General features: G+C 39.5%; 1 protein-coding gene across 1 annotated transcript; it reads left to right on the top strand.

Annotated features, from left to right (window-relative positions):
- Positions 1-546: 546 nt before the first annotated feature.
- On the top strand, positions 547-15,700 carry sypl2a (synaptophysin-like 2a). The gene is made up of 6 exons (XM_042404812.1): positions 547-794; positions 1,026-1,100; positions 8,315-8,433; positions 10,209-10,407; positions 12,183-12,356; positions 13,271-15,700. Exons 1-6 carry the CDS (start codon positions 780-782, stop codon positions 13,394-13,396), a joined length of 708 nt encoding a protein of 235 aa, XP_042260746.1. The 5' UTR covers positions 547-779; the 3' UTR covers positions 13,397-15,700.
- The last annotated feature ends 1,709 nt before the right edge of the window (positions 15,701-17,409 follow it).

Raw genomic sequence — 17,409 nt, 5'->3', positions numbered from 1 at the left:
AGTTTGTAAATGCTAATGACGTCGTTATGGTCAATGACAACAGCACTAAGCTGGGTCTAAATGTCACTCGCTACTTTGACAGTGACAACTGCATCAGTCGATGATGATGATGCAGTTGTCACTGGCAAAGTAGCATTTATTGTAAGTTTTGTCTGTTGAAAGGTTGTCTTCCAGATTTCATAACAATTTCATGGCAGGATACATTTTTAAAACATTTGCTGTCGTTGTCTCAAATTTCCACCCAAGATCTCATTATTCCCTGATATATCAGTGATATTGTTCTCTTCTATGTTTTAAATCTATTCCAGTTGCTACATGTTTAGTAAGATTATATACTTCAATTAAAAGATCATCTCGTGCGGTTTGTACCGATTTTAAACTGTGTATTATTATTATCATCATTATCATAGTTGTTCTTTAAATATTGTATAGTTATGTGGCCGGTGTTTTGCATTATTTTCTCCTCACTCAGGTTGTGGAAACATCAACAGGGAGATGCTTCTAACCGCTGGAGGTCTGTTATTTTGAAGTGCTAGCCGGAAGTGATTTGTTTCGTTGGACAGTTGCTGTGCTGCGGTTCGGTTGAACAGAGTTTGACTGTAGTCTGTAGTCTTATCAGTCGTCTGCCTGGCTGTTATTCTGCTGCCTGCTGACAGTCAGTAGTAGCCGTTGAATCGCATGCCACTGTCTGAATGCAAACGGAGTAACTTTAAGTTAGCCTCACAACCAAACTGACAACTTTAGAAGTGAAATACAAACTTTAATAGTTGCACGTCTCAATGGACACTGTTCAGGTAGGTGAGTTAGCTGGGTAACGTTAACCAGGTCGGTTGACAGGAGTTAGCGTTAGCATGTCGCTAGCAGGGGTTGGCTAACAAGGGTAGGGCCATATAGCCGCAAGGTGACAAACAGGTAACGATAGTTGCTTGGGTGCTTAATATGGGCGCCAATTCGTTTACACCTGGCTAACGATATGTTTGTGTGCCTCTGTTCGTCTTTTTCCACATCTTGTTTGTTGTCCTTAGAAACTGGTGTCTGGATTTGCTCTGGACCTGGGACCACTGAAAGAACCTCTTGGATTTATTCGTGTCCTAGAATGGGTAAGCATTAAAGTATAGATGTAAAGTACATAATGTATCTGACTTAGCTGTATTTGAATTAGTGTTAGGCACAAGATATATATTTGTGTTCAGCCTCCACATCTACGCAGCATTCCTCTCATTTGATCCTCGTGATGTTGACATTTCCCTCTCCAGTAGTCCATTCCACCAACTCCATATCCCGGACTCCATGCATGTATGTAGCGTTGTTAGCCAGAAATCCTAGTACATATGCTAAGGGGTAAAGACTGAGGAAAACACTCAAAAAGTTTTGCAGATTTCTCTGCATCTGCTTTGTTCATCTGTAACTTTGAAGTGTTGGCTTTTGACCTGGTTCAATGAGTTAAATTGTGCCATAGCATGTGGATTTACTATGCATGTAGCTACTGATTTCCCAAGTAAAATGTTAACCCAAAGCAGGAAGTCAACCATTTGCTTTAAACCCTTACAATTTTTTCATAGTAAAACTTGATTATGTGCTTGCAAGAGACTGTAAGCTGAAACAATTACAAGGAAATTTAACAGATCTTGTGACTTTCGTATTGAAGTAGTCCAGTTGAGCAGTGCCACCCAGATCAGGAGTGTTGTTGATGCCATATGCAGCTCTGTGTGGCTGTTGTTGAGAATCAAATAGCTTGGATATAACTGCTGCTGCTCAGTAGAACATACTCTAAATATCCCTACTGTGTGAGTCTGTTTGATAGAATTTGTAATGAGTAATCTGAGTGGACTATATACTAAAATAGGAAACAGTGCAGGAATTCCCCCTCTTATGAGACCGCTTATAGTGGTAGTGCTCTGGATTTCGTATGATGCAGACTACTATGCTAACTGCTTCGCTACAGCAGGCAGTGCTGTGTGTATTTAAGGCGTGGGCTTGTGGAGCAGGAGCAACCATGTCCTATTTGTAATTAACATATTCAGCAGGTCTTTTCTGCCGCTGTGGAGTTTCTCTCCAGGAAGGTTAAAGATGCTTAGCTTTGCCACTTTTAAACTTTATTACACAGTGTTAGGGGTCGGTGTCTAACCCTACTATACATGACTACTCATATTTCTTGCCCTGTTGAGCTTCTTCTTAGCAATTTTACTGCATTCCCAGATCTGAGATATTAATTTTGTGAGTACAATGTTGTTATTACAGTCATAAATGATGGCCAAAACTATTTAATACAGATCGAAATTGCAATAAATCAGACTTATTCCTAAAAGAGGGTGATACCTTTCACTCGCTCAATTTGCTTGTATATGTATTTAATGTCAAAGTGGGAAATTAGGGTCTTGAAATTTAGACTGGAACAACAATGCTGGGACAAATGCTGTTTACACTGTATTGATGAAGTTTTCCTCCTGACTGTTGGATGTAGAGCTGAGGGAGAGTCTGGGTCTGACAGGGCAGAGCTCACTTCATAGGGAACATGCTGTAAATTCTGCTGGCTCCTGCTGCTGCACAGCATTCTCTGGGCATCTCCCCGGGGAATGGGGGTTTACTGGTATAAGTATACTACCACTGGGATAAAGCAGCATACGTGCATTAGATTGTGCGAAGGCCATGGTATACTCAATACTGAAACTGGCTTCAACAAGTTTGTACATGAGGAAGGGCGTGGTCCTACCATTTTCCATCATTTCTCTTTGTAAAATGCAAAGCATCATATCGATGAAGAGTTGAACCCCTAGTTGAACTCTTGAGGAACAAGCACATAGAAAAAAATAACCACAGTTAAAAGGTCGTGTTTGCTTACTGGTGCCAAGAAAACTGCAACTGTACTGAAGTCACTGAAAAAAATACTAACATCTCTCATGAAATTCAGAGTCAATACATTTCATAACAGTAGCCGTAGCCTTCTTCTAATGTGTGTCTTAATGCCCATTGACAACACCTGCTTAATTAAACTAATATCAAGGTTTTAAGAGACATATGACAGGTATGTTTTGGATGTGTGTTAATTTGATTGACAGTTGTATTTTACTGCAGTGGTTGGTTCTTGTGTTCCCACCTTTCCCCCACAAACCTGCACCACTGCACTGAGTGGTAACATGTATCACTGGTGGGTATGGTTTTAATTTCTTAATAGTAGTAATGATACCTGGGTTTTGGTAGGGATACCAAAATAAAACATTTTCTGAAACCTTTTGAGGAACATGAACATGTAGTGTACAAAACCTGTTTTTTCATTTAACTAAAGCCAACTTCTCAAAAGTTAAATGTTGTCTTAACACAAGCAGCCATATAAGAACTTTTCCTAAGTAAGATGAAGTCAAAAACTGGGGGAAAAAATGCTTTAAAACAGACCCTTCAATGCTAGCATTCAGTATTTGGCAGATTTTGATCATTTGACTGACACATTTCAGTTGGTACCAAAGAAGTAGTGAAGTTCATTACCAAACCATAGTAAAACCAAACTCCAGTCTCCTCCAAAGCCTTCTGGAAACCAGAAACGATGAGGTCACAGATGCTACATCCATGTTTTTTTTTACACTGTGCGTACACAAATATCCAAATCTACCATATATGATTTGTCAGAAACATCTCATTTGGCTTTATTGGCTTTATTACCATTACATCTTCTTTTCTGGTCCTTGTCTGGTTCATTGTTTCCCTCCATGCGCTAACACTTGTTGTCAGAACCTTGTGACTGAATAGGGCTGCCACTGTCTATGTGCTTACGTGGCCATCAGTTCAGTGGCTCCGCTTTTCCAGTTTGAGGATCTTTGCTCCTTGATGATAGTCCCAGAGCTTCTGATTTTCACAGCTGCAGCCAGCCTGTTGTATTTCTAGCCATTTCCAATTTCTCCAGGCAGTTCAGCAAGTTCAACTAGTTGTTAGTCCACACTCAAGGCTGAAATAGGCTGAATTCTTCCAGGGTGAGGCGTTCTTAGTATTCCAGCACTGGGAAAAACTGTTTGTCTCCCTCCTCTACATGGTCTTGGAAGACGTTTATAATTTATATTACTGAATGTCAAACTGGTCTGTATGCCACAGCCTGTAAACATGGACATTAGCCAGTAAGTGCAATTTTTCACAGTGTCAGGTGGAGGGTGGTCTAGGGGAGGTGGTGGTCTGGCTATTTTTGCTATCGTGACATACTTGGTCTGTTATGGTTCGGTGTTGCCATACATTCACGTGATGTGCTATAAACAAGTAAAGGTGGTTGTATGAAAATGCTAAACTGCTAGTGTCAGAATCTTGTGACTCTGTTTGGCTGCCGTCTCCTATCAGCCCTGCTACTCCCTGACCACGAAAGGTAGCGAGGAATGTTTCAGTCAGTCTGAGGGAGGTTGGGTGGGACGCTGGACTTTGGACAGTGAACGCCTGCCCTGGCTGCAGGGTTTATTTGGGGTGCTGTCAGATTGGCCCGGGTGGGTCAAACAAGGCTGAGATGAAAGCTGAGAAATGTTGGTGAGCTCCAGAGACACCTGAAAGATGAAACCCATTCCTGAAAATCCTCAGCGGGCTGGAAGCTCGCTAAATACTGCACTCTGTTCCTCTGTGCATGTTTCTGCTGTTTATCTTGCTGTCTTTACCGCACTAGTGCAGCCTGCAGGCTGTTCACCTCAGTGCCTGGCCCTGTGCTTTGGCCCATTGTATACAACTGTTAGTAGTGGAAAAGGATACTGATGATTTGGGAATGTGCTTTGGTAGATGTGGGTGTAAGTGAACAAAGGACATTATTCTTGAGAGAAAGTACGGAAGCAAGAATCACATGCCTTCATCAGAAGCTTTTCATTGGAGGAAGGATGTCCTGGGAGGGAGGAGAGGGGTGTGTGTGTGTGTGTGTATGAGGGGGTGCCCTTTGTCCCACAGTGTTTCCAGGTAGTGCATACTTGTGCATAGTTTTCAACAGAGTTACTGCAACATCATCATGTGATTATGAGAAAAGGTTTTTTTTTTTATTATCATATCATCACTATCATATAAAAAGCAGTAGTATTTCCAATTTAACTGCTAGTAATAAAGTATTACATGCTCTCCATGGGTTGAGATTGTTTTCCATCCACTTTGGCTGATCAAAACCTTTCCAAACATTTTGCATAATATGCACCATCATTCAGCAGCAAGTCTGTGTTTTGGAGATGGCCGATACATCAGCCATGTGGATATTATTGACCAATTGTGGTGTATCACACATATAATATATCAGCATAATATTGGCCAATAAGTAACAGGGAATTGCGGTACATTATATGTTTGAAGTAATTCAGGTCATTTAGTGACAAGTAAAAATTCCAGCTCAGTACATATCTTGGTCACAATTCTTGAAGAAACACATTCAACTGACCCTTATTAAAAATGCTTTTGATTTTTATTTCCAGATTTTTAAAACTCTTAAATGTTGGTATCCACTTCAGAAATCCAGTGTTGGTCGGACTTGAGTGTTTTCCTCATTTCCTAACACTTGACATTTTGGAGATATAATTACAATGTTTCCATATACTGTATGTACCAACATTTTCTTTACTATTTCACACATTTACCCCTTCTGTCTGTATCATTCCTTTCAATCAACACAACGAGACAGAAAAAAGCTTTGTGGATAGCATGTACGTCAGAGTTGGAGGTGTTCGTGGTACACTCAACCCCAAACAATATGATCAAGGACCTTTTATTAACACTGGTGAGATGAATGTGTTCAGTGATTCATCAGGTTCATGAAATGATAAAATGGGCCAAAGTCTTAAATATGTGAAAACAACAGTTTGTGTACTCATTGGAGATGGCATATGTGTGTGTAAAACAGATTTATTTCTTTAGAGGTTGCTTTAGAGCTTTGGTGATCAAAGACGGGATGTGTCAGAAATCTAGGACCAAACTCTCAGGAAACACAGTGGAACTGCTGCTAGGACTCTTATCTAACTAGGGCTGCAATTAACAATTATTTTCATCTTCCATTAATGTACTGATTATTTTCTTGATTAATCGTTTAGGCTATGAAATGGCACTCACAATTTCTCAGACAACAGGAATGTTTTAAATAAGCTTTTTTTTTGATCTGACCAACAATCTAAAATGTTAAGATATTGAATTTACTGTTCTATATGAAAAGCAGCAATTGTCACATTTATGAAGCTTGAACCATCAAATGTTTGACATATTTGCTTGAAAAATGACTGAAATGATTATTTGATTATCAAAAAAGTTGCAGATTAATTTTCTGTCAGTCAACTAATTGATTAATCATCTAATCGATGCAGCTCTGAAACCAAACCAATGGAAATAAAGCATGAGAAGAAACAGAGCGCGCTGGCCAATGACATTGTAAATGGTCATATATACTGTATGTAGATACCACATCACATTAATATGTATATTAATGTGATATCTATGGCTTGTTTTTTGCTACATCCTAGCATGATGAGTCCACAGGCTTTAATCACACAGTCTGACATGCTTCAAAACTGATATTGTACAGTCTGACAGAGACGGCAACTGAGATCTTATTAGACTATCCTGCAAAGTGAGACAAGCAATGAACCTGCATGATTGCTGCTATGGCACAGTGTATAGAGGCCTTTGGTAACAGAGCTACAACAGTATATGCCAATGTACTGCAAGTTTTTATACTACTTTATGTTAGCAGTGCAACAATGTTGAGACATGTAAGTCATGTTTCCCCAAAAAAGTAGTCATGAGAGCCTTAATGAAAGACTTGACATATTTCCTTCCTACTCTCTACATATTAGTTACAGGGGTGGCATGTCTGTAATGTCTGTCAGTATTGGCTGTATGACAGAGAGCTGCTATATGAAATCACAACCTTCTCTGGTCCTAGTTTGTGTCATTACTTTAGCACTTAACGTCTTGCCTTTATAAATAGGATGATATCGCAGCAGCCAGGATCTCGACAACATTGTAGTGGAGTTAGACAGATGTACTCTGTTTACTCATTTAGCACCGCAACATACTTTCTCCTGGTTCAGAAAGGGTCTCTGGTTCTTCCTCAGGGTGTAGGAGGTTTGGTATTGTTGTGTTTGTTGGTTTATAAATCTTTTTCTACGATGTGGAATACTGCACAGGCATGAAATTTTGACCCTGCCCTGCTTACACCCTGACAAGTGAACGTCAGTATGGGTCTGTTCAAAGCGGGAGATGAAGAAAGACTGTCCAAATCTTCTCCAAACCTTGCTGCCTGTGCTTCAATTTATAGCCCAATAGAGAAATCAGTCCAAAACAAACACAAACTGGCCGCATTTGAACCCAAAGCTGTCTTGTTTACTGTAAGGGTGAATATCATAAATGGAAACCCCTGATTGCAGTTGTTGCTGTGCTGCAGTAGACTCCCCCTGCAACCCTGGAGTAGCAGCAACGTTTTTCTGCAGAGTCAGTTTCTGATAAAGTTTGAGGAAATGGTCTGGGTTACCCCACTGGTGTCTGCTCTCTGTCAGCATAGTTGACGATATTAGCTTGTTTTTCTCCCCTGGAAAAAAAAACTATTTGCTGACATTCATTCTTATGCAATATATAAAAAAACTGCCTCTAGAGAGTAAGATAATCAGTCTCAGTTCATTTAAAGCCTTTTAAGTACTTTTCTGTGCTTTGTTTTGGCACATTTGAGTGATTTTTTTTTTTTATCAGTGCTGCATTATAAGTACTGTGTGTTATGCTTGCAGTAACATACTTGTTAGTCACCTGACCCTCACAAGTCCTTTACATAAGACAAATAAATGCATTCAAACATTGTGAAAACATAATGAGAAAAATAAAATCTATTTCCTACTCTTCATACTGAAGACATCAATCTTTTAGCACAGCTCACAAATATTTAGTTTCATTTTTATAAAAGGCTCAATACTTTCCTTTAAACAGCTGGACACTGTTTTTTTTTTTTTTTTAGCAAACATTGCTCAAAGAAATAGTGTAGTTACACAGTATGACATTCAACAACATGTAAACTGTGACTGTTTGCAGGAGTTTGGCAGGTTGAAGCTGAAAGTTTGGTTTGGCAGCTGCATGTTAAAGGGTTACCATGTTTGCTGAGAGGGTGGGAGGGAGTTTCCTGTGTGGGAAAAAGGATGTGACAACTGCAGGGAAGAGAGTGATAGAGAAGAGGGGAAGTTAGTTCAAAAGGTGAAAAAAAACAAAACATGTCTGATTTATATGGAAAGGGAAAAGGTTTCATAAGCAGCAGCCACAACCACCACTGCTCAGTGTGTCAGTCAAGCAAGCATGCCTCTCCTTTAAAACCTCTCATCCCCATTTTCCTCTTATTCCACAGGTCTTCACCATCTTTGCCTTCGCCACCACTGGAGGTTACACAGGGAAAACCCACTTAACAGTGAAATGTCCTGACAAGGAGCCACAGCCTATAAGTCCTGTGTTTGCATACCCATTCAGGTAGAACACTGAAGTGTTATAATAGTCATAATAGCTTTTGCATTGTCTCTCCTGCAATACTCTTTCATTGCTTACTTAGTTTCTCAATACAGGAGAACACACAATACTGATGTTGTCATTGACATATCTTTATGGATTCAACCTATTGTAATCAGTGTCATAATGAGAATATCTTTCAAATTCCGTTATCTATCATGTTATGAGTAAGTCTGCAGCACCTCATAAATGGTGTTCAGTACTGTAAATTATATCAGACAAACCTTATGACACAGTATGTAAAACAAACATCATTCTTCGCAAACTCTTAATAGCTTGCTCAGAATGATGCATTTGGATAACAGTTTTGCAAAATAATAACATGATATGATCATAAGATAAGACAAACCTTTATTAATCCCCAGAGGGAGATTCAGGTTTTTTGGATTGAAGCAGCTCCCGTAGCCAGCTGTGCTGTGCATTATGTGTATGAGGTGTGAAAACGCCCTAAGAGCCCACAATCAAACCAAGATAATAAGAATAAACATAATGATAAAGTAAAACACTGAGCAGCTGACCCTAGATATCTGCACTGGATCTCTGAATGAGTGAATGAGTGACCATATGTACGGTCTATCAATAAATATAAGTATGTATTACCACCATACAATTCTATTGAAAGTCAACAAAGACAAGGCAGTCAGTCAAAGTGGCGATCACACTGAAGGACAGAGGAAACGTTGCCAGCATTGAAGTTATCTGTGGTTAGCAGAAAGAAGGGTGAAGAAACAGAACATGTGCGGCGGTGCTGCTCTGCGCCCTTCTCTTTTTCTACAAGAACAATATTTGCCAAGGATTGTCACCAAGGTGCTGTGTGGGTAAAATAAAGCGGCACCACTGAAAATTTCACGAGTGCTCATGCAATGGGTGTTTTGGTGTTACTGTTTAGAGCATTGTGACTGTATATAAAGATGGACGACGCGTCTCCACTTCCTACCCATGCATGTATAATAAGAGCTGATTAGGGTGCTGCCGCTCAGCTTTGCAGCTAATTTTTCCTAGTGGTCATTCGCGGTATTGCAGCGGAAAACCCCCCCTGCGGCCCAAAAAGCATTTTCCCCTTAGACCACCATTGTTAAAGAGACGTCTGTAAAACTGTTGACAGGACACCTCGAACCGCAAACAAGGTCAATTATGGCTCTTTCTATTATGAAATTTTGATCCATGGAGGTTTTATATTTGTAAAACTTTTCTCGAGCCAAGAAAAGCGATTTAAAAATCTGTGACGTCATCACAATGTAAAGTCTTTGGGCCGAGTGGGAACTTGCAGGCGGACACAGCGGGGGAATACGTTTTTTTTTTACAATTCTAATTTCAAGGAAGTCTTCTCTTCAACCAAAATTCGAAAACTAAACTGTTTTATATTAAAGAGTTTTACTTCTCATCATCATGTAGTGCAGTGTGATTAACATCAGTTAGACAATGAACTTTTCTTGCCTAAACAGACATTGTGATATTCTGTTCATCTTAATAGCTAATGATTTAAAGAAATGATTGGAAGAAAATGTCAAATCTTCCAATCCTTATGAAGATTCTTTATACAACCATGCAGATCAGTGAAAGGTTCTGTTCAGTGTGTGCCAGATCTCGCTTAATCTTTTTATATTCTATCTTCTTGCGTCCGTGGAGAGAGGAGTAACCCAGGTGAGGATTTCTTTTCTCTGAAATCACACAGACTATAAAAAACAGAAGAGTCACCAGAAGGACTGCTTAAAGTTTTCCTCTCTATCTCCTTTCAGGTTGTCAGCGTACCCATACCAAATGCCAACGTGTAATGGCAGTCAAACCAATGAGACCTTCCTGCAGGGCGACTTCTCCTCCTCAGCAGAGTTCTTTGTGTGTGTGGGTGTGTTTGGGTTCCTCTATTGCACCGCCACACTGATCCTCTACTTGGGCTACCAGAACGTCTACCGCCAGACCTCCCGCGGTCCCATCATAGTGAGTACACTACCCCGGATCAGCAAGAAGCCTTCTTCATAGCTTCTAACCCTGTTCATATCCGCTAACCCTGGGTAGGGTGTGAGTTAGCCTTGTTTTATACATTTCAGGATTGTATCCTGTAGTTGGTTCGGCTCACTGCATTACATATCTGTGGGAGAAGAACTGAGCCATGCATCATTAGGCATCTCAGTGGCATTATTTGTAACTGCTTCCTTATCCAGTCTAAAGTACATCAGGAGTAAATGCTTCTAGTCTAAAAAGTCTAAACATGTTTGATGCAAGCATTTCCTAAGCATTTAAAAATTTCAGCAAGGGCTGCTCCCCTAAAATTCAATGATTCACATCATCTGTGACGGAGCCCTTGTGAATCATCTACTAAATGGCCATTTTTTATTCTCAATGTGTCATTGTCCATAGAATAACTCAAACACACATGATAAGCAGTGACGCTCAGGGATTAGATGCACCTTGAGGATGTTAAATATCACCTGTGCCGAATTCCTTCCAAAGCAAACCATGAGTCATTTTAATACATTTTTCTACCTTCTACACAGCCATTGATTTATATATTTGTATTCTTTTCAGAAAATAATGAAAATTAGCTAAGAGATTTTAAAGCCCCTGAAAACGTTATTTTTCAAACTTATGTATTTCTCTACGACAATCAGTAAATAAGCAACAGTAAAAGTTAAAGTTTTGGGAAAAAACATCCTTAGTTATATTTATGAAACTCAGCGGATCTGCTTTATCAGGACTGTGTGTGTTGCTAGATCCCGATCGATACATGGAAACACTTGAAAAATCACCTTTTTCTAAACGAGCCCTGCCTTCTTTAAACAAACAATAAAGGTAGGACAAAAACAGAAATACAAGAACCTTGCATAGTAAAGAAATGATATCAGAAACCTGTGCATTCATCTATGCAGCTTCTTACATCACTTACAATAAGAAGCTGCTTGAGAACATAGTTTTTAGAGCCTTTAAACTTTCTCTAGATAGGAAATTCACCATGGTCAAATCAAGCTTGTCTTGTTTTTTTTGTTTTGGTTGTGTTTATTTATGTCAGTTTTTTTTTTCTGATGAAAGCAACCATATTGTAAGTCCAGTTCTATGGGTACAACCATAGCCCTCTAAGGGGCTTCACTATTAGCCTCGAAGGGTTAGCCAACCATGAAGCACGTTATAAAATATAAAAAGCTGTGTAAAGCAGGGACTGTTTTAAATACTCCTTGATGGGGTGTTGGTTTGGAAAGTGCTTGGAAAAACTGTCGTAATTTAAAACCCATGCTATGCTATGGAAAGTATCCACCAACACCCACCCACCCATTCCATATTTATTACTGGCAGTCCAATCTTGTATTAAATTGCCTAATCAGACTCTGGACACAGCCCTAACCTCTCCCTCCACCTTCTGTATAATCATAATCAAGTGTTTCTTACATGAACACAGAGAAATTGAGAGGCATTCATAGATTTTAATAAAGAGTCCCAATGTGAACAGCAGAATAGAGTTCAGCTGAAAAGTAAATAATTGTACATCATATAGAAAGTGTCCGTTTGATTGTGAAACAATTAAACGTAATTCTGAACTGATTCTGACTGAACCACATCACAACCATATTTCACTGAAATGAAACCAGTTGTATAAGGACTGAGGGATTTATGTTCTTGGAAGAGGAGCATACTTATTTCATATGCGTGCAATTAGAACTAGCTTGTGATGTTGATGTATATGTCAGCATGCTCAGTGTTTTCTTTGCACTCCCTGCCAGGACCTGGTGGTGACTGCTGCCTTTGCCTTCCTGTGGCTTGTGTCCTCCTCAGCGTGGGGCAAAGGCCTGACTGATGTCAAATGGGCCACTAACCCTGAGCACCTAATCGAGTCTTGCAGCAATCATTGTCAGGCAGGAGAATTTCCGTCTATGGGCCGCCTCAACGCCTCTGTGGTAAGTCACGTTAAACCAGTGTCACGGTTGCAGACATTATTATCTTATTCTCAAGTTCCTGAAAATTCCCATTGTGTCCCATATTTGACCTATAGGAGAAGTATTTTACCAAATTTCCAACCTTGGGAAACTCTTCCTAGGAGCTTGTCATACACCTGGAAGTGATGCTACTTCTGCTACTCTGAGCATGATTTCTCTTGTCTTGAATTATGTAGATCAGGTGGTGATGATGTAAAACAACACTATCAACAGTTGTTAGTGTCCTAAAACCACAGTGTCATTGTTTCTAAAAGAGCCAAGAGAGTACACATTTTAATACAGTATAGTACATACTACTTTTGGGCAGCTGATACTGGGTTATGTTGGATATGAACACTCATGGAGTATGTACAGTGCCATCTAGTGTTCAAACTAAAAAGCCACATTACCTTCCATTGCTGGAACTGCCTCAATATTTGTTGTAGAAATGAAGAGTTAAGATCTTCATGCATTTGGATTCATTATTTGAGTCAAAATAACTACATCAATGCAATAATTGTTTTGAATTTTCACCTCTGAATATCTACATTGACTGACATCTTTGTGTTTGTTACAGAACACTGTGGCGTGTTTTGCAGTTTTGCTAGGGGTGGTGGTGTTGAGCAGTGTGTGCCTGCAACAGATAGACATACATAATGTAGGCAGATAAAACCTTTAAAGCTTATAGTATAAATGAACTGGAACACACAGGGGGCAGGACACAGTATCATGAATATAATGCAATCCAGTGCACAAAGTGTAACCTTACAAACGACCAATTAGATAAGCAATCCTTGAAGACCATGTGAGGAAAACCTGAACACTGAGCTATAGAAGTACACAGTAGTTATTTGTTTGTTATCGTTTATTTCCTCTGTTTCCCTGTCTTTCTACAGATTTTTGGCTTTTTGAACTTGATCCTGTGGGCAGGCAACTGCTGGTTCATTTACAAGGAGACTCCTTTCCACAAAGATCCCAACCCACCGGCCACCATGGAGGAAGGAGGGGTCCCTGGGCCGTAGCCAGTTCACTGAGGCTCCTCAAGCATAGCCCTGTACCCACAGCAGAGATGCTTTGTGCCCAACACTGGTTCTAATGTTAACCTGCAGAAACGGAAACAAAAGGAAAACAATTGTCCCAATACCCCCCAACCATCATCCTCAGCTATTTCTACGGGTCTTCAGCTCAACTTAATTTAGTCCCTAACAACTGAGCAACCTTTTGTTCTTTTTTTTCTTTTTAATAAGCTGTCATCAACTCCCAATTCCCATGTGCCTTGGAAACACTAAATACAAATACACACTAAAATGCTTACACACTACGTACAATAAGAGTTGCTGTGAATGTAGAGTTTAAATCTATTAGGTGTTCAAAACAGCAGGCCTGCAGTGCATTCGCTTCCACATTAGCACAGTATCCTCCCTTGATGTTTGCCCTTCAGGGAACATCTAGTGATGAAATTGTGATGTAAGACACCAAGATCCCCTCTCGCCTTCAGCAAGGGGGAAAAAAGGCAAGTTGAAATCTAATGACCCTCCCAACTGAGACGTGTTGTTATAAGAACCAACATCCAGAAGAAAACATTTTTGGTGGAAACCAATGCACCCGACTCATTTTCTTTTGAGTCTAGTAAGGACCTGTTCTGTTTCTCGTTTTTCCATTATGTAATCTGTACAGTGCTACAGTTCAGATTCCAAATACAGTAATGCTAAAGATCTCAGTTACTCAATGTCAATGTAAATAAGTCATAGCCTGAAGTTCAAGATTTGTTGAATGCTCCTTTTCCTCTAGTCAAAGGAAAACCTGATAGCAGGAGCTTTATTGTATCAGTAGACTACTCTTTGAACTCTGCCTCCAAAGCATCAGACCATCTAAAGATCAAACATCCCCCAATATATATGTCACCCCTGCCCCCCCACTGATGTTCTAATCTCATGATATACACTCAATAACTACATGAATGTTCCAATTTTAACACACTTTAATTTTCTTGCACTTCACCGTTCATCGCAAAAAGAATACACACTGTAAGTATAAAGACAAAAACTCACTACAATCTACTGAACCTCTCTGTACTTCAAGTGGGGAAGCAGAGGCCTTTATTTTGAAAGTGTTGTTTTGACTGATATTTCAGGTTGTGACAGCATTGGCCACACGTGTTTATTTTCAGCCTGTATCCCGAACAAGGCCAGCTCTCTACATGTTTACTCCAGTAGCTGTTGTACATGGCTTCACAGTATAAATGACTGACGAGGCCAAACCATGTTTAGTTCCTGTTTCATCACAATGTTACATTTACATTAGTCAATAACACTAAGATTCATCCATGTTCAAACCATCTTGCAAAAGGTAACTTGCAGTTACATTATTTATATACAATTCATATGTATTTTTTTATCTGCATTAATTGGTCCATTGCATATTTTAAAGCCATTGTTGGGTTTCTGTTTGTATTTCCCTATGGAAAAAAGTGTCCATGTGCAGCTTTCCCTTTTTCTCTTTTTTTTTTGTAACTTTGTCAAATTTGCTGTTAAATTTGTTGTACCACTACATAGCTTAAGGCTTAATCTTGTGATGATAAATAGTTCAAGTAACAGAAGTGGCAGAATGTGGTTGCCAGTAATCCTGCTGTATTCCTTCATGACTCCTGCCCATTGTTCCAGCATACAGTACATGTAACTTGACAGCCGTTGCCATACATCAGAAGGTTTTGTATTGAACTTGTACAGTTGTTCTGAGTCACTGTTGATAACTGTCAAGACACTGACTTCTTGCATTGCACTAAGAGAGATCTAATGTCTATGAAGGAACTGTGCATGAATAGATTTTGATCAGAGTTATTGGGCCATCTGTGCAGCTTTTTTATTTGATAGCTGAAGCCTCTATAGGTAATATATGAGCAGCTGTTTGAGTCACTATGAGTAAAGTAATATATTTTCCACATCATATTGAAATGACATATATAATTAAGTTTCTTTATCAATTATAAACAAGAAATCATAGTTCAATTAGAGCACAGTCATATGTGGGATGTTTATGTAATGGATTGTTGACATTGGACTTTTCATTTATGTATTTTATGCCATTTTGTGCAGAAGGAAACAATGGTCTGTCTGTATTGACATGTAAAACATGAGAGCTGCAAATGCTGGATTCCGACTTTTCTTTAAAATTATATTGCAAACTTGTTCACCACCTTGATGATTTAAAGTCACTATGTGCAGAACCGTCAAGTTTTTTTTTTAGCATCTTTTGAATTGGTCTAATAGTATTGTTTTTTTGTCGAAAAATGAAAGTTCTTCTTAAAATCGATGCAGTCTGCATTATGTTTTGCTTTCAGCCCATTCATTCAGTGTCTCGGGGTCAAATCCATAGAGTCAGTGACTACTGTCTGCAAATGTCCTTTTTTATACTAACACTAGGTGGCGACAAATTCAGAAATTTTTCAGTGCTGCAGATAGTGCCTCAAATGTCCTGATTGTATTATGAATCACTTAACAGTACTACTCAGCTAGATATGAGAGAAACCATAAAAGAAAGAGCCAGTGGCATCCTTCCCTGATAACAGATTAATCCCAGAGCTTTGTCACTTCTCTTTTCCTGTCCTGCCTCAACACCAATCGTCTCTCCTCTCCTGCATGGAGAAACAAGGAGGACATGAGGGAAGTAGTGTTTACAATGGATAGTGCCATATTAAACATACTGCCCCCATCATTTAAACTGGAATCACATTATGAAGACATCTCCTCACAGTCAGTATGGACAGAGGGAACAATTACAGCAAACTCTTTCAATGTGAGTATCATTCTAAGATACAAAAGTTCAGTGGTTGAGCCCAACAAAGGCAATTTTGCAGAAGCTGGGATCTGCATGCTTCTTTAGCACTCCAAATTACCACACATCTTTAAGTGCTGGACATGAAAAGTATACATAGAATAGAGGCACCACTCCCTTCACATCTCCAACAAGGGTCTACTGATATTCATTTCCAGTCAAAGTATGCAACTATTTTCTATCCAATGCAGTCTATGTATTATTATCAGTTGGATAATCTGTATACATTGTATTAATGTTATTCAAGCATGATTTCTAATCATCGGGAAATACAGACAGGTTACATAGGAACAACTGGTACAGGCCTGAATGTTTGACCCCTACAGTGAGGGGATCTGGTGGCTCTGTTATGCTGTGGGGGGCATTTTGCTGGCATGGTTTGGGTCCACTTGTCCTCTTAGAGGGAAGCAAATCAATACAAAGTTGTTCTGAGTGATCATCTTTATCCTATGATGAAACATTTCTATCCTGATGGGAGTGGTCTCTTCCACGATGACAATGCTACCATCCATAGAGCACGAAGGGTCATGCATGGTTTGATGAGCATGAAAATGATGTGAACCATATGCTATGACCTTCACAGTCATCAGATCTCAACCCAAGTGAACACCTATGGGAGATTCTGGACTGTCGTGTTAGACAGTGCTCTCCACCACCAAGAATCAATGCCAAGGTGCATTGAAGCTGTTCTGGTGGCATATGGAGGCCCAACACCTTACTAAGACATTTTATGTTTGTTTTTCCTTTAATCTGTCACCTGTCTGTATGTCCAGATCAGTGACAGTAACTGATAGATGCAATTGGGCTGGCCATGAGACAGGCTTCAGACTTCTTAAGCTAAGGTGCTTTGTATTTGGACATACTGATAACATGATAGGTTGTATTTATCTAGGATTTAGTTGAAACTCAGAGATCACTTAGAGTAACTGTAAAATATATATAAAACATGTTTAATTACAGCTTTTGTCACTATTTTCTTTTTCAGACAAATGAAAGTGACTTCATTCCCACTGACAAATGTACACAAACCATCTTTTTCCTTAGTTTGATGTAAATATGATTTATGAGGTGACATTACAAGACCCCAGACACACAGTTTACATGTAAGTTACAGTTACATCATTCATAGTGAATTGTGTTTGTGTTGCAGCACAGCCCTGGCTGTGTGAGGCTTAACCACTTATAGGGATTGGGAAAGGGG

Source organism: Thunnus maccoyii, chromosome 3 (genome assembly GCF_910596095.1).
Source record: "Thunnus maccoyii chromosome 3, fThuMac1.1, whole genome shotgun sequence".
Classification (NCBI taxonomy): Eukaryota; Metazoa; Chordata; class Actinopteri; order Scombriformes; family Scombridae; genus Thunnus; species Thunnus maccoyii.
Note: the sequence above shows the minus strand (reverse complement) of the source record. Positions and strands in the feature narration are given on the sequence as shown.

Coding starts and splice junctions, on each gene's coding strand:
- sypl2a (XM_042404812.1), top strand. Junction 1,101..8,314: donor TTATTCGTGTCCTAGAATGG/GTAAGCATTAAA, acceptor CTTATTCCACAG/GTCTTCACCATCTTTGCCTT. Junction 10,408..12,182: donor CCTCCCGCGGTCCCATCATA/GTGAGTACACTA, acceptor ACTCCCTGCCAG/GACCTGGTGGTGACTGCTGC.